The sequence below is a fragment of the Medicago truncatula genome, chromosome 8 (genome assembly GCF_003473485.1).
Source record: "Medicago truncatula cultivar Jemalong A17 chromosome 8, MtrunA17r5.0-ANR, whole genome shotgun sequence".
NCBI lineage: Eukaryota > Viridiplantae > Streptophyta > Magnoliopsida > Fabales > Fabaceae > Medicago > Medicago truncatula.
The window spans coordinates 41,966,206-41,992,282 of record NC_053049.1 but is presented as its reverse complement, the minus strand read 5'-3'; the positions used below and the strand labels follow the sequence as shown (position 1 = coordinate 41,992,282).

The following is a 26,077-nucleotide window of genomic DNA, read 5'->3' as shown; positions in this document are numbered from 1 at the left end:
AGTGGGTTTAAAGCATCTATTTTTAAGGAATGAAACTCTCCTCTTGATAAACTTGAAACAAACACACCCTTGGCCTTTTTCCATAAATTATGGAGTGTGCGTAGGAAATATAAATAATCGATCCGTAATAAGGAGAGAAATATGATAGCTGTTTCTTTATTTAAGAAGGCAAAGTTCTGTTTTGAATTTCAGTCCATATTCAAAACATATTATTTAAAACCACAAGAATAGCTCATACATCTCACAAGCATAGTTACCACAGCAATTCACCAAATTCTGTATACTATCACAAGAGATCCGCAGCAAAATCACGCTGATGATGAAGGGAAAACAGATAGCCCAAACAGCTACTCCATGACTACTGGACAGAGTAAGAACTCTACTCATCACGTCCCATCAGTGCAAGGAGAATTTTCTGATAGTCTCCAGAAGTGTCTTTGTCAATTGCACGGTCCAGAGGAACACTGTTTCTTCTCTGGTATTCCTCCGCAATTCGTTGCAAATCAACCTCAGCTCTAGTTGTCACCACTCTAGTTAGAGCATTTTCATCGGTTCCCATCTTGTTTATAGCCAGCCTAAGGAGTTCCTCAAAATATTTCTCAGGGTAGGTCAAGCCCTTAATTGCTGCCCTCAATAATTTCAGATATTCATCATCCGAATCGGTGTCCAGATCCTGCAGCCAGAAGAAGCTTATCGTGAGTTCGACTACAAACCCTAGATTAAAAAAAAGGTTATCCTTTTTCTACAGAAGAAATTGAATTAACAAACCAGACTATAATCCCTTTAATTAAAAGGAAGTTAATTGTTTCATCAATAATATGATTATCGCTGGGAATTATGTTTCTTAGTGAAAAATGACATTATACACAATACAAGTTTATGTCATTATATTAGATCTGCCCGTTTGCTGGGAGTGTTGCAACACAGAAATAAGAGTCATAAATGGCCAAAACATTCATACCTTGTCTATTACATTCCCAAACTCATTGTTATAGTGATTCAAAGTTGCATTTAACTGCGGTTTACTCCTTGTTGTTACAATCCTGATCAGGTCATCATGATTGTAAGCCTTATCCGCAATCTTCTCATGAAGCAATTTAGCTTCAGATTTTGCCAATGTCATGTTCACCTCATCTCCCTCGTAACGGTGTATGCCCACAAGAGGAACCAAAAGCTTTTGAGAAGAATCAGAAACAAAATTTCATCAGATAATAGAGGGGATAACGTTAGATCCAGACATGGCATAAGCATAAAAATGAAAAGGTTAAATACGAATAACTGGTGGCATTTTTGGAACATGCTCATTTTTTTGACATAAATCTGTGGCATTCTTCTACTAAATAAAGGTTCACCTTAAAGTTGAAAAGATTTACACCTCGTAAATTTTGAAAGATTTTGATTCACAAAGAAATAAAAGAGATGCATCTGAATCTAAATATTGTGTTAGAACATGCAGCTCTTCTCTATAAAGATTCAAGAAATTAACTAGTTTAAGGGTTTACCTTGCGGATGTCAGCAGAAGTATGATAGGCAACATCTTCTTCAAGGGACTTTTTGAAACGGGCTTGATATGCTTGCTTTGCCTTAAGGAGTTCAAGTGGAGATCTTGTGGAAGCAATTTCCACAATGATCGAATTGTTTGAAGTCAACATTTTAGTTGCTTGATTAGCTAAAAAGGCATCACGCTCAGCTGGATCCAATGTCCACAACAGCACAACTTTCTGTTACATTCAAAAATCAAACATTATTACAAGAAAATAACTTAATACGATTTCTAATCAAGGTTATCCATATAAAACACTGAAATTAAATACTATGAAGTTTAAAGTCAATAACTGATAGTGAAAATGGAATACAAATGAAAAAGGCATCTTATTGAGATTCACATAAAAAAGCCAGATATCAAAAGTTTTAAACTGACCTCAAAATCACTTGAAAGTTCTTTGTCAAGATCTTTAAGAAGATCTTCTCCATGGGTCTGAGTATAAGTTTCGCGGATCACCTTACGCTGAGCTGCATTTCTATGAGCCAGGATCGATATTATCAAGCCTTCATTCGTTCCCCATCCTGTAAAAATATATCAACGAAACAACGATATGAATGGACAAGAATAGAAGAAAAAAAAAACTCATGCCATGAGAAAAACAAAGGAAAAAGTATGATCCTATTTGAGCACTGCTTATTCATTGTGATCATGATCTGGACTACATGAAATAGAGATCGGACATACATAAATAAATAACTAAAATCAAGATCAAATCTAAGTGATCATCCACATTCATCGACTAGAAATATATATCTAACAGTATTGATACACCAAACACATAGTGTAATGCATTATGCATCTGATTAATCTATGATCTAATTAAGAGATCAGAGTTATCACCAATCCAAAAGTAATAATAAAAAAAAAAATGATCAAACTAGATAGATCGAGAAAAACGAAAGAGAATGATGGTGAAATAAAAGTCAATGAAATGGATGGGTAGTTGTTGACCTTGAAAAGCACCGCGCAATTGTTCACTGTCTTCGGATGGAGATGGAACGTTAGAGGGGATCTTCAATGTCGCCATTGTGATCGATCTGTGTGTAGAATGTGGCGTTGAATACTGAAAGGCAGTGCTTGGGAGGGAGCAGGTTCAATCATTTATACAAGGACACATGCCGATCATTAGGGCCCTTCATGTTTCATGTGTAAGCCACAAAAATTTAAAAATTATTTCAGATTAAAATAATTAGTAAATAACATGCTGTTAATTTTGGTTTGAGCTACTTGCTTAAAAGAATAATTGGTTTGAGCCACTATTAAAAAAATGTGAATGAATCATTTCATGTGTAATTTTTAATATTTTTTTAGTAGTACACCAATAATCAATAATCAAGTATTATACCATCGAGTGAGGTCGATTAAATGGATCAAATTACCACATATATTTAAATACTAATGGATTTTTTTAAGGAATTTGGATTGTATTTGTTTGATGTTAATAGATGTATATTATATGTTTATATTATGCTAATTACGATTTTACTGATAAAATTTGTCAAAAAAAAAAAATACAAACTAAATAGCATTCAACATAATAATAGACTTAATTATAGTCATGGATATATTATATTTCAATTGAAGTTTTTAGGCGGCATTTATGATAATTTCATGATTGTTGATCATTCTACTTTATCACAACAAACATCAAAGACTCTTTTGAACCGAACCTGTAACCAATTGTGAATCCATATTGTAACGCCCTAGTTATTTATTTAATTAATTTTATACTACGTGGAGTATATATATATATTTATATATGTTGGTTGGTGATTTATGTGGAGTATATGCATATATTCGTGTATATGTGATTTTTGAATGTTTTATGTGGTGTATTATTTTAGTATATGGTTTATTTAATAATAATTAAAATAAGTATGAAATGGTAATTATTTTGGAGTTTGGGAAATAATAGGAGTTATTAGAAGTTATGGGGAGTTAAGTATAATTAAAGGGAGTTACATTTTGGTGGGAGGTTAATACAGAGAAGTTAGAGTAGTTTTACGTAGAAGCAGTTTTTGGGAGAAAACAAGAGAAAGCCAAGAGCAAGAGAGAACCAAGGGCTGAGCATTGCTGTGCATTTCTTCTTCAATTTCTAAGGTAAGGGTGGGATTTACTTCAAGATTATAGTTATTGAATTCTGATTTTGTGTTTAACAGAGTGTTGGTGAGAATTTGGGGAAAATGGGTTTTTATGATAAAATGATGATTTTGACGTTGTAAGCTTGATTTTGGGGTTAGAATTAGGTTCTGGTTGCGTAGAACACTTAACTATGTATCTGTAAACTGATTTGGGGAGTGATTGGGAGAAAAATGGGATTTTTGGGTAAAACCAGTTTTCTGTCCGTACAGAAGTTCATCGCTCGCCTCGCGAGTAGCTGTGCTCGCCATGGCGAGTGAGCAACTTCATAGCTCGCCTCGCGAGCAGTCCAACTCGCCATGGCGAGTAAGCCCAGATAAAACTTGATTTTTGAAAAGTTGTTATAAGGTGTTTTGGGGATGGTTTAAGGTACCTAGATGATAATAAAGAGGAATGGTGGAAGTTTTAGGTTAAAAAGATGAATAGGGAACTTAGAAATGGAGTTTGGGTGAGAAAATGTCACTTTGTCCCGAGAGCACCTAATTTTCACTCGCCTCGAGTTCGCCTTGAACTCGCCACGGCGAGCTAGTGTTTTCCGTGAACTCGCCATGGCGAGCAGATGTGCTCGCGAGGCGAGCTGCTCAGTTCCTGATTGTTGAAATTGCTTGCTTGAATAATAATGGTTGATGTTGTTGTTTTGAGCATGGGTATATATAATCATGCATTGTTTTGGTTGATTGGAGTGCTGCATTACCGAATACTGATGATGGTTGATTGTATGCTATTTATTGAGTCATACATGTCATTTAAGTGGTGTCATATGGAGTTGCATTGCATGGTCAGTTGTATGTAGATATACACAGGTAGGTCCATTGCATATGCATAAAAACAGCGGTGAGGGCTTCGGTCCTGGAGTACTAGTTGCTCAACAGCGGTGAGGGCTTCGGTCCTGATGAATGCTTTAACCATTCACAAGCGGTGAGGGCCTCGGTCCTGATTGGTACCACATGCATAATTGCATCTCATTAAGAAGTCTAAGATGGTGTCTTAGCAGTGGTCATGTCATTTGCATGAGTCTTGATGTAATGATGATGTTGATGTTTGATATACATTCTTACATATGTGTATTCATTGTGGTCTTGGTGTATTGTTGATGTTGATGATATTATATACATTGTATACTACTTGTTAAGTGGATGATTATGATGATGTTGTTGTGTTTGTGAATAATTATAATATTTGCAAGTGAACATGTTGAAGTTATAGGGTGTTAGATTCATTTGATGATTTTAATATCTATATTTATTGTTGTGAATCTCACCCCTTCTGCTTGAAAATGTTGCCCTTCCTATGGGTAACTTGCAGGTGATCCTGAGTAGTCGGTGGTGGCTCAAGAGTCGTGTCTAGGGCTCTGATACGTGGGTTGGGAGTCATTTTATTATTTCATTGTTGTTTTCCCTTCCATGTATGAAATTTTGGAACTTGTTGATGTGCCCTTTCATTGGCTAACTTTTGTTGTTTAGGCTTAATGCCAAGATGTTGTTGGAGATTAAAATATTGTTGTTGCTATTGAAAATGCAAAACTTTCCGCTGCATTAATTTGAAGTTATGACTGTTGTTGAATTAAATAGGTTTATTTTCTATTTAAGAATTTCGATGTTGCGATGTAGCATGCCCGTTTGGTGTAATACTCTGATGTTTATATGCTATTTTATTTCTTTTGGGTAACGGGGTGTTACAATTTGGTATCAGAGCAGGTTGGTCCGTCCGGCCAAGTAGTAGAGTCGTGTTGAGCCACCTAGGATAGAGTGTCAACTTTAATGTTGCTTTTTGTTGTTGTTCTGAGTTGTTGTTTGTCGTGTAGAATCTTGAGATGACTGGGAGTAGTGATGCTGCTTTAGTTGCTGCGCTTGAGGCTGTAGCTCAAGCTGTCCAACAGCAACCTAAGGTTGAGACTGGTGGTGATGGAACCAGGATGCTTGAGACTTTCCTGAGGAATCATCCACCAACTTTCAAGGGTAGGTATGATCCTGACGGTGCTCAGAAGTGGCTGAAGGAGGTTGAAAGGATATTCAGGGTCATGCAGTGTTCCGAGGTTCAGAAGGTGCGGTTTGGGACGCACATGCTAGCTGAAGAGGCCGATGATTGGTGGATTAGCTGGTTACCTGGGCCATGTTCAGGAAGGAGTTTCTGGGCAGATATTTTCCAGAGGATGTCAGAGGTAAGAAAGAGATTGAATTTCTGGAATTGAAACAGGGTGACATGTCTGTCACAGAGTATGCTGCAAAGTTTGTGGAGCTTGCCACATTCTACCCTCATTATAGTGCGGAGACCGCTGAGTTCTCCAAGTGTATCAAGTTTGAGAATGGGTTGAGGGCTGACATCAAAAGAGCTATTGGGTATCAGCAGATCAGAGTCTTCTCTGAGTTGGTTAATAGGTGCAGAATCTATGAAGAAGACACCAAAACTCATTATAAGATTATGAGTGAGAGGAGGGGTAAGGGACAACAGAGTCGTCCTAAGCCTTACAGTGCTCCTGCTGACAAAGGAAAGCAGAGGATGGGTGATGATAGGAGGCCCAAGAGGAGAGATGCTCCTGTTGAGATTGTTTGCTACAAGTGTGGTGAGAAAGGCCACAAGAGTAATGTTTGTGGAAGAGATGATAGGAAGTGCTTCAGGTGTGGTCAGAAGGGTCACAGTTTAGCTGAATGCAAGCGTGGGGACATTGTCTGTTACAATTGCAATGGGGAAGGTCATATCAATTCACAGTGTCCTGAGCCGAAGAAGACTAGAATTGGTGGAAAGGTGTTTGCCTTGACTGGTACGCAGACTCCTAATGAGGACCGACTTATCAGAGGTACTTGTTTCTTTAATAGTACTCCTTTAATTGCTATTATTGATACTGGTGCTACTCATTGTTTTATTGCTATTGAATGTGCTTATAAGTTGGGTTTGGATATATCTGATATGAAAGGGGAAATGGTTGTTGAAACTCCAGCTAAGGGTTCAGTAACCACTTCTCTTGTTTGTCTGCGGTGTCCTATATCTATGTTTGGTAGAGATTTTGTGATTGATTTAGTTTGTCTGCCGTTGACGGGTATGGATGTTATTTTTGGTATGAATTGGTTAGAATATAATCGAGTTCATATCAACTGCTTTAGTAAGACGGTACATTTCTCTTCTGCTGAAGAAGAAGGTGAGGTTGAGCTTCTGTCTACGAAACAGATGAAACAGTTTGAACGTGATGGTATCCTGATGTATTCTCTAATGGCACATTTGTCGTTAGAAAATCAAGCTGTGGTTGATGGTTTACCTGTAGTGAATGAATTTCCAGAAGTATTCCCTGATGAGATTCCTGATGTGCCACCAGAGAGGGAGGTTGAGTTCTCAATTGATCTTGTTCCAGGAACTAAGCCGGTGTCGATGGCACCGTACCGTATGTCAGCTTCTGAGTTAGCTGAGTTGAAGAAACAGTTGGAGGACCTGTTGGATAAAAAGTTTGTAAGACCCAGTGTTTCACCTTGGGGAGCACCGGTGTTGTTGGTAAAGAAGAAGGATGGTAGTATGAGACTGTGTATAGATTACCGTCAGTTGAACAAAGTTACGATCAAGAACAGATATCCGCTTCCTAGAATTGACGACTTGATGGATCAGTTGGTTGGTGCTAAGATATTTAGTAAGATTGATTTGAGGTCTGGTTATCATCAGATAAAAGTGAAGGATGAGGATATGCAGAAGACGGCCTTTAGGACACGTTATGGTCATTACGAGTACAAAGTGATGCCTTTCGGTGTTACTAATGCGCCTGGTGTTTTTATGGAGTACATGAACCGAATTTTCCATGCTTTTCTGGATAAGTTTGTTGTGGTGTTTATTGATGATATTTTAATCTATTCCAAGAATGAGGAGGAGCATGCAGAGCATCTGAGAATTGTATTGCAAGTGTTGAAGGAAAAGAGGTTGTATGCTAAGTTATCAAAATGTGAGTTCTGGTTAAATGAAGTAAGTTTTCTGGGTCACATTATTTCTGGTAGTGGTATTGCAGTGGATCCTTCGAAGGTTGATGCGGTATCACAATGGGAGACTCCGAAGTCGGTAACTGAGATTAGAAGTTTTCTGGGTTTGGCTGGTTATTACCGCAGGTTCATAGAAGGGTTTTCAAAGTTGGCTCTTCCGTTGACACAGTTGACCTGTAAGGGTAAGTCTTTTGTGTGGGATGCTCAGTGTGAGAGTAGTTTCAATGAGTTGAAGCGAAGATTGACAACTGCTCCTGTTTTGATTTTGCCTAAATCAGAAGAACCGTTTGTTGTGTATTGTGATGCATCTAAGCTGGGCTTAGGTGGTGTTCTGATGCAAGATGGTAAGGTGGTAGCTTATGCTTCGAGGCAGTTACGTGTTCATGAGAAGAATTATCCTACACATGACCTGGAGTTAGCTGCGGTGGTGTTTGTTTTGAAAATTTGGAGGCATTATTTGTACGGATCCAGATTTGAGGTGTTCAGTGATCATAAAAGTTTGAAGTATTTATTTGACCAGAAGGAACTGAACATGAGGCAGAGGAGGTGGTTAGAGTTACTGAAGGATTTTGATTTTGGCTTGAATTACCATCCTGGTAAGGCCAATGTAGTAGCTGATGCTTTGAGTAGGAAGACTTTGCATATGTCTGCTTTGATGGTGAAAGAGTTTGAGTTGTTAGAACAGTTCAGAGACATGAGTCTTGTTTGTGAATTGTCACCCCAGAGTATACAGTTGGGAATGTTGAAAATTGATAGTAACTTCTTGAACAGTATCCGAGAAGCTCAGAAAGAAGATTTGAAATTTGTTGATTTGATGACTTCTGGTAATGGCACTGAGGATAGTGATTTCAAAGTTGATGATCAAGGTGTTTTGAGGTTCAGAGGTAGAGTTTGCATTCCTGACAATGAAGAGTTGAAGAAGTTGATTCTTGAGGAGAGTCACAAGAGTAGGTTGAGTATTCACCCGGGGGCTACAAAAATGTATCATGATTTGAAGAAACTGTTTTGGTGGTCCGGTTTGAAAAGGGATGTTGCTCAGTTTGTTTATGCCTGTTTGATTTGTCAGAAGTCCAAGGTTGAGCATCAGAAGCCTGCAGGGTTGTTGACACCGTTAGATGTACCGGAGTGGAAGTGGGACAGTATCTCCATGGATTTTGTAACGAGTTTACCGAACACTTCGAAAGGACATGATGCGATTTGGGTAGTTGTCGACCGGTTGACGAAGTCGGCACATTTCATTCCTATTAATATCAGTTATCCGGTAGCACAGTTAGCAGAGATTTACATTCACAGTGTGGTGAAGCTTCATGGTGTTCCGTCTAGCATTGTGTCGGATAGGGATCCGAGGTTCACTTCTAGGTTCTGGAAGAGTTTACAGGACGCCTTGGGGTCGAAACTGAAGTTGAGTTCGGCTTATCATCCTCAAACAGATGGTCAGTCGGAAAGGACAATTCAATCATTGGAAGATTTGTTGAGAGCGTGTGTGCTTGAGCAAGGTGGAGCTTGGGATAGTCACTTGCCTTTGATTGAATTCACTTATAACAACAGCTATCACTCGAGTATTGGTATGGCACCGTTCGAAGCCTTGTATGGTCGGAGGTGTAGGACTCCTTTATGCTGGTTTGAGTCGGATGAGAGTGTTGTGTTGGGACCGGATTTGGTACATGAGACTACTGAGAAAGTCAGATTGATAAGAGAAAAGATGAAAGCTTCGCAGAGTCGACAGAAGAGTTACCATGACAAGCGAAGGAAGGATCTTGAGTTTCAGGAGGGTGATCATGTTTTTCTGAGGGTCACTCCTTTGACGGGTGTTGGGCGTGCTTTGAAATCGAGGAAGTTGACTCCTAAGTTTATTGGTCCGTATCAGATTTCAGAGAGAATTGGTACAGTGGCATACAGAGTTGGTTTGCCACCACATCTTTCGAACTTGCACGATGTGTTTCATGTTTCTCAGCTTCGGAAGTATGTTGCGGATCCTTCTCATGTGATACCGAGGGATGATGATGTGCAGGTTAGGGACAACCTGACAGTTGAGACTATGCCGTTGAGGATTGATGACAGAAAGGTGAAGTCTTTGAGAGGTAAAGAGATACCTCTTGTGAGAGTCGTTTGGGGTGGAGCGACTGGTGAAAGTTTGACTTGGGAGCTGGAGAGTAAGATGCGGGAGTCGTATCCGGAGTTGTTTGCTTGAGGTAAGATTTCGAGGACGAAATTCTGTAATTTGGGGAGAGTTGTAACGCCCTAGTTATTTATTTAATTAATTTTATACTACGTGGAGTATATATATATATTTATATATGTTGGTTGGTGATTTATGTGGAGTATATGCATATATTCGTGTATATGTGATTTTTGAATGTTTTATGTGGTGTATTATTTTAGTATATGGTTTATTTAATAATAATTAAAATAAGTATGAAATGGTAATTATTTTGGAGTTTGGGAAATAATAGGAGTTATTAGAAGTTATGGGGAGTTAAGTATAATTAAAGGGAGTTACATTTTGGTGGGAGGTTAATACAGAGAAGTTAGAGTAGTTTTACGTAGAAGCAGTTTTTGGGAGAAAACAAGAGAAAGCCAAGAGCAAGAGAGAACCAAGGGCTGAGCATTGCTGTGCATTTCTTCTTCAATTTCTAAGGTAAGGGTGGGATTTACTTCAAGATTATAGTTATTGAATTCTGATTTTGTGTTTAACAGAGTGTTGGTGAGAATTTGGGGAAAATGGGTTTTTATGATAAAATGATGATTTTGACGTTGTAAGCTTGATTTTGGGGTTAGAATTAGGTTCTGGTTGCGTAGAACACTTAACTATGTATCTGTAAACTGATTTGGGGAGTGATTGGGAGAAAAATGAGATTTTTGGGTAAAACCAGTTTTCTGTCCGTACAGAAGTTCATCGCTCGCCTCGCGAGTAGCTGTGCTCGCCATGGCGAGTGAGCAACTTCATAGCTCGCCTCGCGAGCAGTCCAACTCGCCATGGCGAGTAAGCCCAGATAAAACTTGATTTTTGAAAAGTTGTTATAAGGTGTTTTGGGGATGGTTTAAGGTACCTAGATGATAATAAAGAGGAATGGTGGAAGTTTTAGGTTAAAAAGATGAATAGGGAACTTAGAAATGGAGTTTGGGTGAGAAAATGTCACTTTGTCCCGAGAGCACCTAATTTTCACTCGCCTCGAGTTCGCCTTGAACTCGCCACGGCGAGCTAGTGTTTTCCGTGAACTCGCCATGGCGAGCAGATGTGCTCGCGAGGCGAGCTGCTCAGTTCCTGATTGTTGAAATTGCTTGCTTGAATAATAATGGTTGATGTTGTTGTTTTGAGCATGGGTATATATAATCATGCATTGTTTTGGTTGATTGGAGTGCTGCATTACCGAATACTGATGATGGTTGATTGTATGCTATTTATTGAGTCATACATGTCATTTAAGTGGTGTCATATGGAGTTGCATTGCATGGTCAGTTGTATGTAGATATACACAGGTAGGTCCATTGCATATGCATAAAAACAGCGGTGAGGGCTTCGGTCCTGGAGTACTAGTTGCTCAACAGCGGTGAGGGCTTCGGTCCTGATGAATGCTTTAACCATTCACAAGCGGTGAGGGCCTCGGTCCTGATTGGTACCACATGCATAATTGCATCTCATTAAGAAGTCTAAGATGGTGTCTTAGCAGTGGTCATGTCATTTGCATGAGTCTTGATGTAATGATGATGTTGATGTTTGATATACATTCTTACATATGTGTATTCATTGTGGTCTTGGTGTATTGTTGATGTTGATGATATTATATACATTGTATACTACTTGTTAAGTGGATGATTATGATGATGTTGTTGTGTTTGTGAATAATTATAATATTTGCAAGTGAACATGTTGAAGTTATAGGGTGTTAGATTCATTTGATGATTTTAATATCTATATTTATTGTTGTGAATCTCACCCCTTCTGCTTGAAAATGTTGCCCTTCCTATGGGTAACTTGCAGGTGATCCTGAGTAGTCGGTGGTGGCTCAAGAGTCGTGTCTAGGGCTCTGATACGTGGGTTGGGAGTCATTTTATTATTTCATTGTTGTTTTCCCTTCCATGTATGAAATTTTGGAACTTGTTGATGTGCCCTTTCATTGGCTAACTTTTGTTGTTTAGGCTTAATGCCAAGATGTTGTTGGAGATTAAAATATTGTTGTTGCTATTGAAAATGCAAAACTTTCCGCTGCATTAATTTGAAGTTATGACTGTTGTTGAATTAAATAGGTTTATTTTCTATTTAAGAATTTCGATGTTGCGATGTAGCATGCCCGTTTGGTGTAATACTCTGATGTTTATATGCTATTTTATTTCTTTTGGGTAACGGGGTGTTACACATATCGAGCGATGGATGAAGAATATACGATGACACTAGTGCGTCAACGGTAACACAACCACACAAGGCTTTCGAAGAACAAACCCATAAGTTTTTTTTAGGACTAACCCACATCTCGTTTTAGGGATGAGGAGGAAGATTGGAAACTGATTGTTAGACACAACACACCAAACGATTCAAACCATAATCACCACTACCATCTAGAAAGATATGGAGCAACACAACAACTCGACCCTTGTCAAACCTTAAAGAAAGACAACAACCTTGTGGATGATGATGTCAATAGATTGGGAACGTAAGTTGAGGTTTGACCGACGAAAAGGAGAAGGGTGAGTTCGATCCGTGAGGGGATAGAACGGTCGTGCAAAGTACATATCTCGTCATCGCACCACCACATATCAAGGCTACATGGGGAAGAACAATCTATATTTGGGGGGATACATCGACGACGTTTAAGGTTGGACGAAGTAGTGAGAGTTCATAGAGAAATGTTAGAGAAAGCAAGGCAAGACAGTCATTCTTTTCTATTTATTTGATGTTATCTATGTGCTTTTAATATAGTTTATCTATTCTTTGTAAAAAAAAATATAGTTTATCTATTCTATTTTATTATTTTTTATTCACAAAACTCAAAGTCAATATTTTATTTAAATGATCCAAGTTCATTTCCTTCGCACCAACATAATGTTGATATTTTTTATTAGCATCTATCGAAAACAAGTTTAGTAATTTTCAATTTAAACCAGACTAATCAAGTAAAGAAACCCAAAATTATTATTTTATGCAACAATAGTGTAATTTTTTTTTAAACCCGCATTCAATCAAATTATACTAAATAAATATTTGTAGCAATATTTTCGGAATTACATATAAAAAATTATACTATAGAGTAATTTAATTGGATGTACATGTAAAAAAAAAATCAATTTTGACGATAAAAAAATAAAGTTCTATTGTATATAATAAATTAATTTAAAAAATATTAAAAGTTTTTTCATTATGAATGAGTTTGGAGAATTTTTTTATTTTTGCTAATAGAGTTTGGAGAATTTTAAACCTAGATAGAAAATGAGTTTTCGATCTCCGTGGGCATAACTCAGTTGACAAGTTGGCAGGGACTGAGGTTCTTTGTATTCCCTAAAGAAAACAAAAAGAGTTCTAGTATTGATTGACGAAGGAATAAAAAAAAACCGAACCAATGCAATTATTCTGACAAAAAAAGAAAAGAGAGGATATCAAAAAGACGACTTCACTGGGGATCGAACCCAGAATCTCTGGTTCCGTAGACCAGCGCCTTATCCATTGGGCCATGAAGTCGTTTTGTTAGTAAAATAAATAAAAAGATTATTATATAGTTGACTCTGTATTTAGCGTATGTTTGCAACGAAGACCAGTTTGACACTGAACGTGAAAACAAACAAAGTTATATCATTAGTTGAGCTGTTACTTTTGCCGCCGAGTGACCGATGATGACTCAGAAAAGCGATTATGAAAAAAGTGTTAGCGCGTAAAACAAGTTTCGTGTCGTGTCTCAACAACCGGAAAACGCTTCTACACCGGCAGCATAATCATCAACACCAAAACCTCTTTTTATTATTACAACATCTCTTGCCTTTAACTAAGTTAGGTTATGAATTCTGATAAATAAAGGGATGGTAACGACGGTGAGGGAATATAGGAATCTTAATTATTAAACAAAAAAAATTAAACGGTGGAAATTGAATATTGATTCCTAAAAATAGTAATAGAAAAAAGAAATGGGTAAAAAGCAATCTTTACGGAGCAAAGCAGTTCACCTTGTTTCGGATCTCACCACTGTTCTTCTCAACCCTATTTCTGACCATAACAAACCCTCTCTTCCTCCTTCCATAGTAAGTTCTCAATTAACCTAGATTATAGTTTTAATTGCATTATTTTTTATTCTGTAGTTTCTAATTTCTAAAAGTTGTTTTGTTTATATTAAATTATTGTTTAGGAAGAAAAAGTGGATCATGATGAATTAAAGGAAAGTGAATCAGAGATTGAAGGACCTGATACGTCGTCGTTTACTGCATTCCTATATTCATTTTTGTCGTCCTCGTCGGATTCTGGATATAATAATGCAAATGATGGTATGATTGTGACTGCTGCCGGAGCTGACCATATGAATGAGCAATTGGTTAAGAAGGGATTGTTATCTAGGGGTAAACAATCACTTAAAGCTATTTATCTATCTGCTAGAACGGGTGGATTTCCAACACAAGATCATGAAAGGGATAAATTTGAGTCTGATGGGTGTGGTCTGGAGATGAAATGTATTCAACCGTCTTTGAAAGAGGTTCCTAGTGTGCCTTTGGTTGTTGATCATTTGCCGGAATTATCGGAACCTTCAATGTTGATTTCGAATAGTTTGAGGAATGTGGTTTATGATGCACTTCCGGCTTTAATTCATGGGAAGAAATGGTTAATGATGTACAGGTAGTTTTGGATTAAGGTTTTTGAAGGACACAAGATTATGCTGTTGTGTTTTGAAGTTTCAAAATCTTGTTGAGTTTATTGATATAATCTTATGTGGTTTCTTTGCAGCACATGGAAACATGGAATATCACTTTCAACTCTTTACCGAAGAAGCATGCTTTGGCCTGGACCTAGTTTGCTGGTAAAATTTCATTGTCCTTCAGCACAAATAAGCTTAAGTTGTTTATGATTTATCCATCTTTGTTCTTTCCTACTTTAGTAGACAATTTGATAATCTCTAGGATTTTATTTGATTGATAAATTGAGCTGCACAGTGGATTAGAGATAGGTTTTGCAACATTGTTATTTCAATGCTTATTTAAATACCAAATGACATGAGGTGCATATTTCATACATGAAGAAGCTTTTGTTGATTCGAATTTGCCAGAAGCTAAGAAACAACTATTGGGTTTGGTGGTGGGTGCAAACTGTAATTTATTGAATATGTATGGATACTGACGTATGATTTCTTTCTGGGTACCTAAACAGATTTATGTTACATTTAGAATTGAGCTATAGATGAAAAAAGTTCCATATGTTATTGTTATGCAAGGAGTATTTCTATTAGACCATTTAATAATAGACCATGTTGGTTTACGGTGATTTGATCACTTCTCTCGCCCATTTCATATTCATAACATTGATGACTTCGTATGGATGAATGGACGAGTTTATCATTGATCCCAACTTTTGAAATACTCCTCTTGTTGATGGCATATTGTATTTTGTATATCAGATTCTAAGCCACGACATTGTAATAAATAGTAGCACACGGAGTTTAACGGACCTGCGTGTTGAAGTCCCATGTTTGCAAGCTTATTGGTTAATAAGCTCATGCTGTTGTCCGATTTTAATCTGCAAAGATAAACTACATAGTCCTGTCCTTTAATCAGCAAGACTGAGTTCTACACTCTAAATTCAGTGGTTGGTCCTTAATGTATTGTTAGCTATTTTTCTCCAGGTTGTTGGAGACCGAAAAGGAGCAGTGTTTGGTGGCTTGGTTGAAGCACCCCTTCGACCATCCAACAAGAGAAAATACCAGGTCAGGTTCTATTTTTGTACTTTGATGCTATCGTCCTTTTTCCCTTTGCAACAATGTTAATGTTTATTTTATCTTGTTGACATAAATTTTGTACAGGGAACAAACAGTACATTTGTTTTCACAAACATCTCTGGTCATCCCGTTGTATATCGCCCAACAGGTATATCTCTTTTTTATTCGAGTTTGAACATTCTAATCTTTATCTTTCTTTTGTTTTCATAGTTATACTGTGTTTTGTTTATATAATAATTGATTAGTTTGTTATTTAAGTCAATTACATGTATTACTAAATCAATAACAGGTAATTTAGTTGAATGACTAGATCACTAAATGAATATTTTAATTTTTCTTTTACAAAACTATGTGGATGAGGAGAGAATTCTTCGAAGTTGATTTGTTGTGATGAAAAACTATCAGTTTCAATGACATGGTATCCATGCATTGATTTTTTTTGTCAGCTAGATTTAATTTTACCTCAGGGCTAATTCATCTTAATGTACTGTTAGAAAGGATGAGTTTCCTGGCATCTTAACGGTTTCAGTTTTCAAGCGATGATATTCTCCTATTGAAGTTGCCCACAAAAAGTTGATGCAATATTTTGTTTGACATTTAGCAGAGTAATTATCTCTGAGATTCAGCATGAGGCGTTACTTAAGTTTTAAAATGTGATAAAGTTAAAATTACATTCATGTCGCTCTCATGTTATATCTTAGCTCTTGACCCACATGATTGTAGAAAGAAAATATCTGGTTTGGTTTGGAATTCCAATGCTGTTTCTCTTCTGTTGATTAGCTATAATGAATTAACCACAATATCGCAGGAGTAAACCGTTACTTCACACTTTGCACCACTGACTTTCTAGCGATTGGTGGCGGAGGTCATTTTGCGCTTTATTTGGAGGGTGATCTGTAAGAACTTTGTACTTATACCTTTTTTCACCCTATTTCATCAAACAACTCATTATCCTGCCCTCTATAATTATAATATCATCAGCCTGATTATTATTTTTTCTTTTGTTGCAATTTTTGGACATATCAACTCAAGATTGAATGGGTCAAGTTCCGTTTCCGAAACTTATGGCAATCCTTGCTTAGCACATTCTCCAGAATTTCAAGTGAAGGAAGTAGAGGTGCGCATAAAGCTCCCCTCACTCCAGACACATGAACCTCCCCAACCTTCCCCCCCTATCAATCTGTTCCGGCTCATTTGTTTACCTCCTTATTGATGTACGAAACATTTACTTAAAAAAAACTAATTAGCAACTGCTCTTTCCTCCATGCAGTTGTGGGGCTTTGTATTTCCTTCAAAACATGAGGAGATACTAAAATTGAGCAGAACAGAGGCACCTGGGATCTCTCGCTGGTAAATATCTGACTATGTATCAGATGTTAGTCAAAGCCTTGCAGTTCACATTTCACTGAATGATCATGCTGAGTCATAAGCATGGCAATTTCTGCTAGCAAGGGATGCAAAGTTGATTGACAATATGATGCAGAAATTGCATGAATCCACCCATGTTATCACCATGTACATGCTTGTAAATATTTGCAGGGCTGTGCTGTATATACAGAACAGAGTTCATACCCATTACAAAATGGTCTATTTTGTTTAGAATAAAAATTGGAGTAAATTTATGCGTTTGCTTACTCAAAGGAAAATGAAGGATAACCACGTCATTTTGTGACTCGTTTATATATATTTCAGTAAATTTGTGACTCGTTTTATATATATTTCAGTAAAGATAATTTGTTGTTAGCGCACTTCTCTTGTATAAATATTTAAAAGAACAAAATAACTATTATTTTCTAGTATTCGAATAAAACTATAAAAGATTACTATATACCTACAAGCACGTAATTTCCTCGCCATTTGTATGTGAAAGTAATCGAGAAAGAAAAATATATTTATGCACTTTTAAAGGCAGATGATCTCTTGAAACAATTGAGCTCATGTGGTTTGTGAGCTCACCAAAGGTGAATTGTTCAAATGAAATTAAGTTTGATTTTTAGAATGAACAAAATTTTATCAGATTTTATTTATCTTTCGACCAAACTCTAGATTACACGACCATTTTACTCTCATAACTTGAGAGTTAACAAAAGAAGATAAATATCCTCTTGAACATAATATAGAAAGAAATTCCGGATAAGAGATCTCAAGTGAAAGAGTTTAAAAGACAAATGTTTAAAACATGGTTAAACAATTTTTCTGGGAGAAAACTTGATTTTGTTTTTATCAAAAGAAGACGGTATTTGCTGAAAAATGGACAAAAAAGACCAACATAAAAAATGAATCACTTCATAACCATTAATGGTATTATTTGCCAAAAAAAAAAAACAATTAATGATATTATAGGATAGAGAAATGGTGTGTTTCTTCCATGTGTAACTTTTTTTTGGACTAAATTTATAGCTTTAATATGACAGTAGAGAAATGATATTTGTAAAACCATTTTATGATAACTTTTTGACAACTTTCTCTGTCATACTCATATGTTGTTTTTATTTTCGAGATTGTTAAAATTTGACACCTCCACTTGATATGTTAGTTTTTTTTATGGTGGCCGGGGTTCGAACCACGTACCTTGCATATTTTATGCATTGACCATACCAACTGAGCTAAGCTCACGATGACACTTGATATGTTAGTTTCTTTTTTGAGTAAATTACATTCCCCTCCCCTCAAAGATGCTTGAATTACCCTCCCTCCCCTCTTATGTTAAAATATACATTCCCCTTCCTTGAAAAGTAAAAGTTATACTCCCCTACCTTATAAAATACTTGAATTACAACCCCCTCCATTGATAATTAAATATGCACTACAATTTAATCTATTTTAACATAAAGAAATATTTTTATGATATATATTAATTTTAAACCACCATTTAAAAAAAATTAATTCATTTATTTATAATTTAAATGTTAACGATGATTAAATTTAAATATTTTGATATTGATTTTATAATTTAGAGTATAAAATTAACTTTTAAATAACCATGCTTTATTGTCTTTAGTAATTTTTCACATATTTTAATTTTATTTTGGGTTGTTACATGTTTTATAATAGGGATTAAAACTACATGTTGATGAAATTGTGGATAAAAAATAGCGAAAAATATGTATTCAATTTTTTATTATATTAAAATAGACTCGCAATACTATTTTTTTCGAAGTGTGTTAGATTATTATTATTTTGCTAGATTATTAGAAATTAAAAAAATATTGAGGGAGTAAAGTGTAGATTTTAACATAAGAGGGGAGGAAAATGTATATTTTAACATAAGAGAGGAGGGGAGTGTAATTTAAACATCTTTGAAATGAGATGAGTGTAATTTACTCTTCTTTTTTTGGTGGTGGTCGGAGTTCGAACCCCAAACCTTGCATATTTTATGTATTGTCTATAGCAATTGAGCTAAGCTCACAAGGACTTGATACGTTACTTTAGGGTAAGTTGTTAGTTTTGTAACCTCACCAAAATAGTAAAATAGTTCCACTTTAACCAATAATTTGTTTAAAAGAAATATATGAAGTTTGAAACAATAGTATATTAAATGGCTGCATTGAAAAGAAAAAAGAAATGGCTACAACTGCGAAAAGTATATTTTTGTTTTTTTGTTACATAAGTATATTTTTCTTGAATAATCTATTGGATTTTATTAAAAATAAAAGGGTTAGTATGTCTTTAGCCCTGTAATTTGGGTGAGTTCCGGTTTATCCTTTGTAAAAAAAATAGTTTAAATTTCAACCTTGTAATTTGAAGATTCTTTCGTTTTAGACCCTGATGTCATCTGACTATGCAAACATGATGATGTGGCACGCCGATTCATCATTTTTGGATGATGTGACACGCTGACTGTATAATTAATTTTGTTTTTAGTTTTTTTTATTTTCATTTATATTAATTTAAAAATAAAAAAAAAACTGAAAATTGATTTTAAAAATAGAAAAAAAAATCAGATTACTTTTTTTCAAAATTGAAAAAATAAGATTTTTTTTTTAAATTTAAAAAATTCGAAAAAATCTGAAATTAAGATTTTGAAAATTAAAATAAAATCGATTTTTTTTTCAGATTATATAATTTTCAAAATTTTATTTCATATTTTATTCTGAATTATAAAAAAATTATATTGAGATTTAAAAAAAAAAAATTCCATAATATTTATTTTTGGTAGAAAAAATGTTATTTTTTTTATTTCGAAAAAGATCTGAACTTTTTTTAATTTAAAAATTAAATTCCAGATTTTTTTTTTGAATTTTTTTCTTCTTTTCGTAAATATGTTTTTTTTACGATTTTTTTAATTTCAAAAATTAATTTTCAGATTTTTTTAAAATTAATATAATTTCATTTATGTAAAATTAATTATACAGTCAGCATGTTAGATAATCAGATATGCATAGTTAGCATGCTGCATCAGCATTTTGTCCAATCAGATGACCACATGGTCTAAAACGAAAGAATCTTAAATTATAATAATTTTTTATTTACGATTGAATTAATAATTTCCTAGTAACCTTTAAATTTGGTCATTATTTTCTAAAAAAAAAATAATAAATTTGGTGATTCTAAATATAAAACCCTAGGACGGAGGGACCGGAGCACACAAAAAGTAGCGCCATACGCAACAATCTCGTTTACTGGCGGGCATGGCGGCATAACATTCGTTGTTTTACTGTCGATCGCCGAAGCGGAGAATCATCGAGATCATCCAAAAAGCCTTTGAATGGCTCCTCCCAAGACTAGAGGAGGGGCCACTCAGGCTCAAGGCAACAGTGCAAGGATTCTCTTCTTTTCCGTTCTCCTTGCTCTTCAATATGGCGCTCAACCTTTGATTTCTAAACGCTTCATCAGGTTACCTTTTCTTTCTTACTTTCTCAATTTCAATTTACTATCACCTGATTTCATTTAATATCTTCAATTCAGTGCTAGATTCATTCCATTTTCTAACATAAATGAGACAGAACCAATTAGAGGAGGTTGCAATTGAGACTTTTTAAGGGTTTTCCTTTTCCCGGAATTGAAAAGATAAGTGTGCATCTAGGCGGCTCATCCTGCAGTGACACATTTTATGTACTTACAAGTTAGAAGCATTCATCTTTTCAAATCTGAGAAAAGGAAACCTTAAAATGCTCACTCGCATCCTCCTCCGGCTGCTTCTGTTTCAGTTACATATCTTTTGCAGTTGAAACTTGAACCATTCCAAAATTTGATTTTAATGACCTTATATTTGGCTTATTTTGCTATCAACTCTTGTTTAGATTTAGATCATTTCTTTGTTGTTATCTAGGATTGTGGTTATAGCAAGTGTACTTCATTTTTCCAATGCATAAGTGCTAGTACGCAAAATTTCAGAAGAAGTGAAAGACAATGACATGTTATTTTTACAAAATGTGCAGAATTGACAAAAGCATAAATCATAAGATGAAGCACTTTGCTCTTAAAATTCAATCAGCAATGCCTAGTTTTTCTTAGATAAACCCCAAACACCAAAATGATAAGAGACACGATGATTCAAAAATCACCAATAGTCGTTGTAGATGTCTTATCTTGTATTCTATTCACATTTTATCCTTCCTGTATCGGCAATAATTTTTTTTTTTTTTAAATGACACGATGCTTGCTGACATTACAGGCTGTGTTCAACATGGCTATGAATTTGACACTAGTATATTAATCAACTAATCATTATAACGTGTCTGTGTTAACACTTTTAAATCAGGTTAAAAATACATTTGTCAATGTGATTGATGGACTTGATGTCTTTAGTCATTCATTTCCTTTTGCATTGGTCATTGAATTAATATCTTTAGTCATTCATTTCCTTGTTCATTGTCGTTGTAAATGACCATGTGAAGCATGCCTTAATAACTTACTTTTCCCTCATCCACAGCCGTGAAGTTATCGTGACTTCATCCGTTTTGTCATGCGAGGCTGCAAAGGTAACTATTGAAATGTACTGTATAGTTTTGTATATTTTTGTTAGAAAACATGTACTATACATTGTTATTATTATTGGGAAAATTCATGGATATTTTTATTCTGCTCTTCAGGTTGTATTTGCCCTGTACTTCATGGCAAAAGAAGGTAGTATGGGAAGAATGTATAAAGAATGGACTTTGGTTGGTGCATTGACTGCATCAGGACTTCCTGCAGCTATATATGCACTGCAAAATAGTTTGTTGCAAATTTCTTACAAGAATCTTGATTCACTCACATTCTCAATTCTGAATCAGACAAAAATATTTTTCACTGCATTATTTACATATTTCATGTTGAGGTATGCTCCGCAGTAACAGTTGTTAATATTTCTGCTATTTCTGTCAAGGCCCATTTGTTCAAATATGTCTAAATGGAGATTCTAAACTATTATCCTTGTGTCCAGTAAATGGTTATATTCATTAGCTGCTGTTTCAGCATAAAAAATTGAAGGTAATTTGTTCTGTAGAGCTGGAGTTGTCCCTGTTTCTTGTGACTTTGGCCAGCCATTGTGTAAGTTTTGTGTAGGCTGTTTTCTGAGGCTAGTGCCTTTCCTGCACTATGTGAGTTGAATTAAGTTCAGAGAGATGCAGTTGGTGTTTTCCAGCACCTTCAACTGTGTTTTGTTGGGTTTGGTGTATTTCACTTGCTGTTTTTCAGCGTTTTAGAATATGTTGATTTATTGTTCAATAGTTCGCGTGGATCCGTAGCACTTTCTTAGGACGATGTTAGGAACTTGGTAAATTATGATCCTTATCAAGAAAAATCTTAATTACAATAGTGCAGATCTTTGAGGTCTGCAACCTCCCTAGCGCCAAGATCCCTATTTCTTTTCATATGATAACAAATCCCTGTCCTAACCCTTCCTCTTATTTGTGTACACTACTGCCTAATCCCCTATCTAAACATAACCTGACTATTTCCAACTGTTAAAGAGTCCCACATCGGACAAATGATGGCCTGAACATGTGTTTATTAATGGGGGCAATCCTCACCTCACAAGCTGGTTTTGTGGAATTGTGTTAGGCCTAACCACGATTTTTAAGATGGTATCATAGCCTCTCCAAGATCCATTGGGCCACCCGCTATCAAGTTTCCGCTATTGGGCCACCCACCATTTATGTACACGAACCAAGCCCAATATTGCTGGTCGTGAGGGGGGTGTTAAAGAGTCGAACATCGGATAAATGATGGCCTGAACACGTGTTTATTAGTGGGGGCAATCCTCACCTCACAAGCCGGTTTTGTGGCCCGATTTCTAAGACCAACAGGATAATGAGTTGAATAACAATGTATTTGGTGCTAATGAGCTGAATAACAATGTATTGGGTGATGTTGGAGACTCCTCGAAGTGGTTTCTATTATCTTTTTCTGCTATTGGGTCACCCACCATTTATGTCCACGAGCCAAGCCCAATAGTGTTGGTCGTGAGGGTGTGTGTTAAAGAGTCTAACATCAGACAAATGATGGCCTGAACACGTGTTTATTAGTGGGGGCAATCCTCACCACACAAGCCGGTTTTGTGGCCCGATTTCTAAGACCAACAGGCTAATAATAACAATGTATTGGGTGATGTTGGAGACTCCTCGAAGTGGTTTCTATTATCTTTTTCCGCTATTGGGCCACCCACCATTTATGTCCACGAACCAAGGCCAATAGTGTTGGTCGTGAGGGTGTGTGTTAAAGAGTCTAACATCGGACAAATGATGACCTGAACACGTGTTTATTAGTGGGGGCAATTCTCACCTCACAAGCCGGTTTTGTGGCCCGATTTCTAAGACCAACAGGCTAATGAGCTTAATAACTATGTATTTGGTGCTAATGAGCTGAATAACAATGTATTGGGTGATGTTGGAGACTCCTCGAAGTGGTTTCTATTATCTTTTTCTCTTGATGGGTTTTTGTATTTCTTTTTCCTTTTTGTGTTGCTGGGTTGTTCAACATTGCTTCTCTTCTCTTGGTTGCATTTGGATGGTTCAGTTTCTTTTCTCTTCTTGTTGGTGGCTTCCTATTAAAGTAGGATGTGTTGTTTTATGCTGGGTCTGCAACTCTGCTGCTTGTAACAAGTTAAAGCTTAGTGTTATAAGGTTATTAATTGGAGGGGGAGTGTAAAGAAATTAGGGTTAATGTTATTAGTCTTATTGTTGAAAGGCTTGGGTTTATACTTGTAGTACTAGTACTTTACCTGATTATTAAACTAAATTGGAATCAAACACACTACCAAAAAAAAACTAAACCTGTTTATATTGTACCTTTCTCTTATTTCCCTCTTCTCTAGCACTAAACCTGAATTTTAATACTGTCCACTACAAGGTATCTGATCATATTTAATACAGGCAAAAACAATCAATTCAACAAATGGGAGCCTTATTCTTGCTAATAGCTGCAGCAGTTTTACTAAGTGTTGGTGAAGGCTCTAACAAAGGTTCTACTGGTGCTAATGCTGATCAAGTTTTATTCTATGGAATTATTCCTGTATTAATTGCTTCAGTGCTCTCTGGACTAGCTTCTTCTCTGTGTCAATGGGCTTCTCAGGTTACCAAACTTTCAGTTTTCCATTCAAACCCAAGTTTTCTGAACAGATCACTGTTTTTATTTGTCCAATTGATTTTTTTTTTTATCACAGGTTAAGAAACACTCATCATACCTAATGACTGTAGAAATGTCTATTGTTGGAAGTATATGCTTAATTGCCAGTACTTTGAAATCTCCCGATGGGGAAGCTATGAGACGACATGGATTTTTTCATGGTTGGACTCCTCTAACTTGGGTAATGTTCCTACCGATATCTTTCTTTCGTGATATAATTCTTTGGAGCCCCTTGTATTGCTGTCGTGCTCATGCATGTAAGAAGCCAATACACCATCACAGCTGTCTTGAAAATGCAAATCAAAACCTGTGCCATACACTTGCATGTACATGTTTTCAGGATCCAATCGATGTCAATTTTTGTTTTGGGGGAGGGGGTAATAGTTTCTGCTGATTTCATACCCTAACTGCATATTGATTTCATTAACATAGCCAAAATGCCTTGCATCTGTGGTTCAGGAATTTTATATTTTCTATTGAGTTCACTGCACTTCATTAAATCACATACATTTGTGATTCTAGTAGATGGAAAGTGTTTGTCAACTTATTAATTGTATTGATTAGTGAGTAAAAAACATGTTTAAAATCCATAATGTGAACTTTTTTGTGCCTTATCCTGGGCGTTATTATCCATATGCAGTGATTGTGTCTTCAATACATATTGATGTACGTCAACTTAAAAAGTTGCATATTGTTTTTCATTCATTTCAGATCCCAGTAATTTCCAACGCCCTTGGCGGAATTCTCGTTGGTTTAGTTACAAGCTATGCTGGCGGTGTTCGAAAGGTAAGGTTTTTACTTTTTGAACTAAATTGGTTTTGGTATGTACTATCTATTCCACGGATGATGGAGGACAACGTTCATCAGATGTTAGTCGGTCGTTGTTAGTTTATAGTGTTTTCACATCATATATCAAGTGGTTGATTTTAGGATACAGATCTATGCATTTGATTATATAGTTTAGTTTGTCTTAGCTTTTAGGGGAAACTTTTGGTACGTAATTGAGTAATTTGCTACTGGAGGACATGAAATTATTGGGAAACTTTGCAATTACTACTTACTGAACATGATGGCAATTCTATGACTTCCAAATTATTTAATTAGGAATTTGTGGAAAAACACCCTTCATATTTTCTGATTTGTGCAAATTTACTGAAGTGGCTTTCCTTCAATGTGGTTGCAGGGATTTGTCATTGTCTCGGCTTTACTTGTTACTGCATTGTTGCAGTTCATTTTTGAAGGAAAACCACCTTCTCTTTACTGCCTTGTGGCTCTTCCGCTAGTGGCCAGTAGCATTTCAATATACCAGAAATACCCCTACCAGATTAAAAAGAAGGAATCGTAAAATCTGCCAGCAATAGTGTATGTATGGGGAAGTTACTTAATTAATTCCCCACTGAAGCTCCTTTGTATTTTATCCACAATATATAAGTATCTTGTAAATGGTAGAAGACTAGCATTATTTTCTTATGTCTGCTCGATCTCAATAGAAATATGGTGTTACATAGACTTTTTGTTCTTTTTTCTCTTTTTTACTATTCTGGAACTTTAAAATGAGTCGAAGTGGTTCAGTTTGAAATTTATTTTGCAGAAAACAATGACTACATACCGTTGTTGAGGATGAAATGTACTTAAAAACAAATATACTAGTATGATTTTAATCTTTTTTCTTCAATGAACTTGAACGCGATGGATTTGAATATTCTTTGTTCTTGATTAGAAGAATATGGTCTTTATTAAAAAGAGACACGATTGATCTACTTGTAAGTCCCTAGGATTTTACCATTTTGCCCCTTGGAGGGGCATTTTAGTAGTTTCCTATTGATGGGGTGTGGTTAATGCCACCTCATCATTTTAGGGTACATTTCCCATTTTGCCCTTCACCATTTTTTTTAATTTTTTAACTTATATTTGTGGGAGAGTAAGGTATCGCTTGATTCGGTTTTTTTTCCAACTTCTCTACATTTTTAAGGAGAAGT

The 26,077-nt window shown here is 35.9% G+C and overlaps 3 protein-coding genes and 1 non-coding gene across 4 annotated transcripts; 2 read left to right on the top strand and 2 right to left on the bottom strand.

The window, feature by feature from the left end:
- Positions 1-128: 128 nt before the first annotated feature.
- Positions 129-2,684, bottom strand: LOC25480792 (annexin D2). Its single transcript, XM_013586735.2, has 5 exons — positions 2,498-2,684; positions 1,922-2,067; positions 1,503-1,721; positions 962-1,174; positions 129-673 (listed from the first exon to the last, which is right to left on the bottom strand). The coding sequence occupies exons 1-5, from the start codon at positions 2,571-2,573 to the stop codon at positions 380-382; spliced, it is 948 nt and encodes a 315-aa protein (XP_013442189.1). The 5' UTR covers positions 2,574-2,684; the 3' UTR covers positions 129-379.
- Positions 2,685-13,242: 10,558 nt separating this feature from the next.
- Positions 13,243-13,315, bottom strand: TRNAR-ACG (transfer RNA arginine (anticodon ACG)). The gene has a single exon. It is a non-coding gene; the product is annotated as a tRNA-Arg (tRNA).
- A 77-nt stretch (positions 13,316-13,392) lies between these two features.
- Positions 13,393-17,244, top strand: LOC25501917 (uncharacterized). Its single transcript, XM_013591360.3, has 8 exons — positions 13,393-13,869; positions 13,974-14,455; positions 14,564-14,636; positions 15,456-15,536; positions 15,633-15,696; positions 16,357-16,444; positions 16,581-16,665; positions 16,819-17,244. Exons 1-8 carry the CDS (start codon positions 13,756-13,758, stop codon positions 16,900-16,902), a joined length of 1,071 nt encoding a protein of 356 aa, XP_013446814.1. The 5' UTR covers positions 13,393-13,755; the 3' UTR covers positions 16,903-17,244.
- A 2,874-nt stretch (positions 17,245-20,118) lies between these two features.
- On the top strand, positions 20,119-25,773 carry LOC25501916 (UDP-N-acetylglucosamine transporter ROCK1). The gene is made up of 7 exons (XM_013591358.3): positions 20,119-20,384; positions 21,424-21,472; positions 21,584-21,810; positions 23,846-24,044; positions 24,136-24,279; positions 24,810-24,884; positions 25,282-25,773. Exons 1-7 carry the CDS (start codon positions 20,257-20,259, stop codon positions 25,441-25,443), a joined length of 984 nt encoding a protein of 327 aa, XP_013446812.1. The 5' UTR covers positions 20,119-20,256; the 3' UTR covers positions 25,444-25,773.
- Positions 25,774-26,077: the final 304 nt, after the last annotated feature.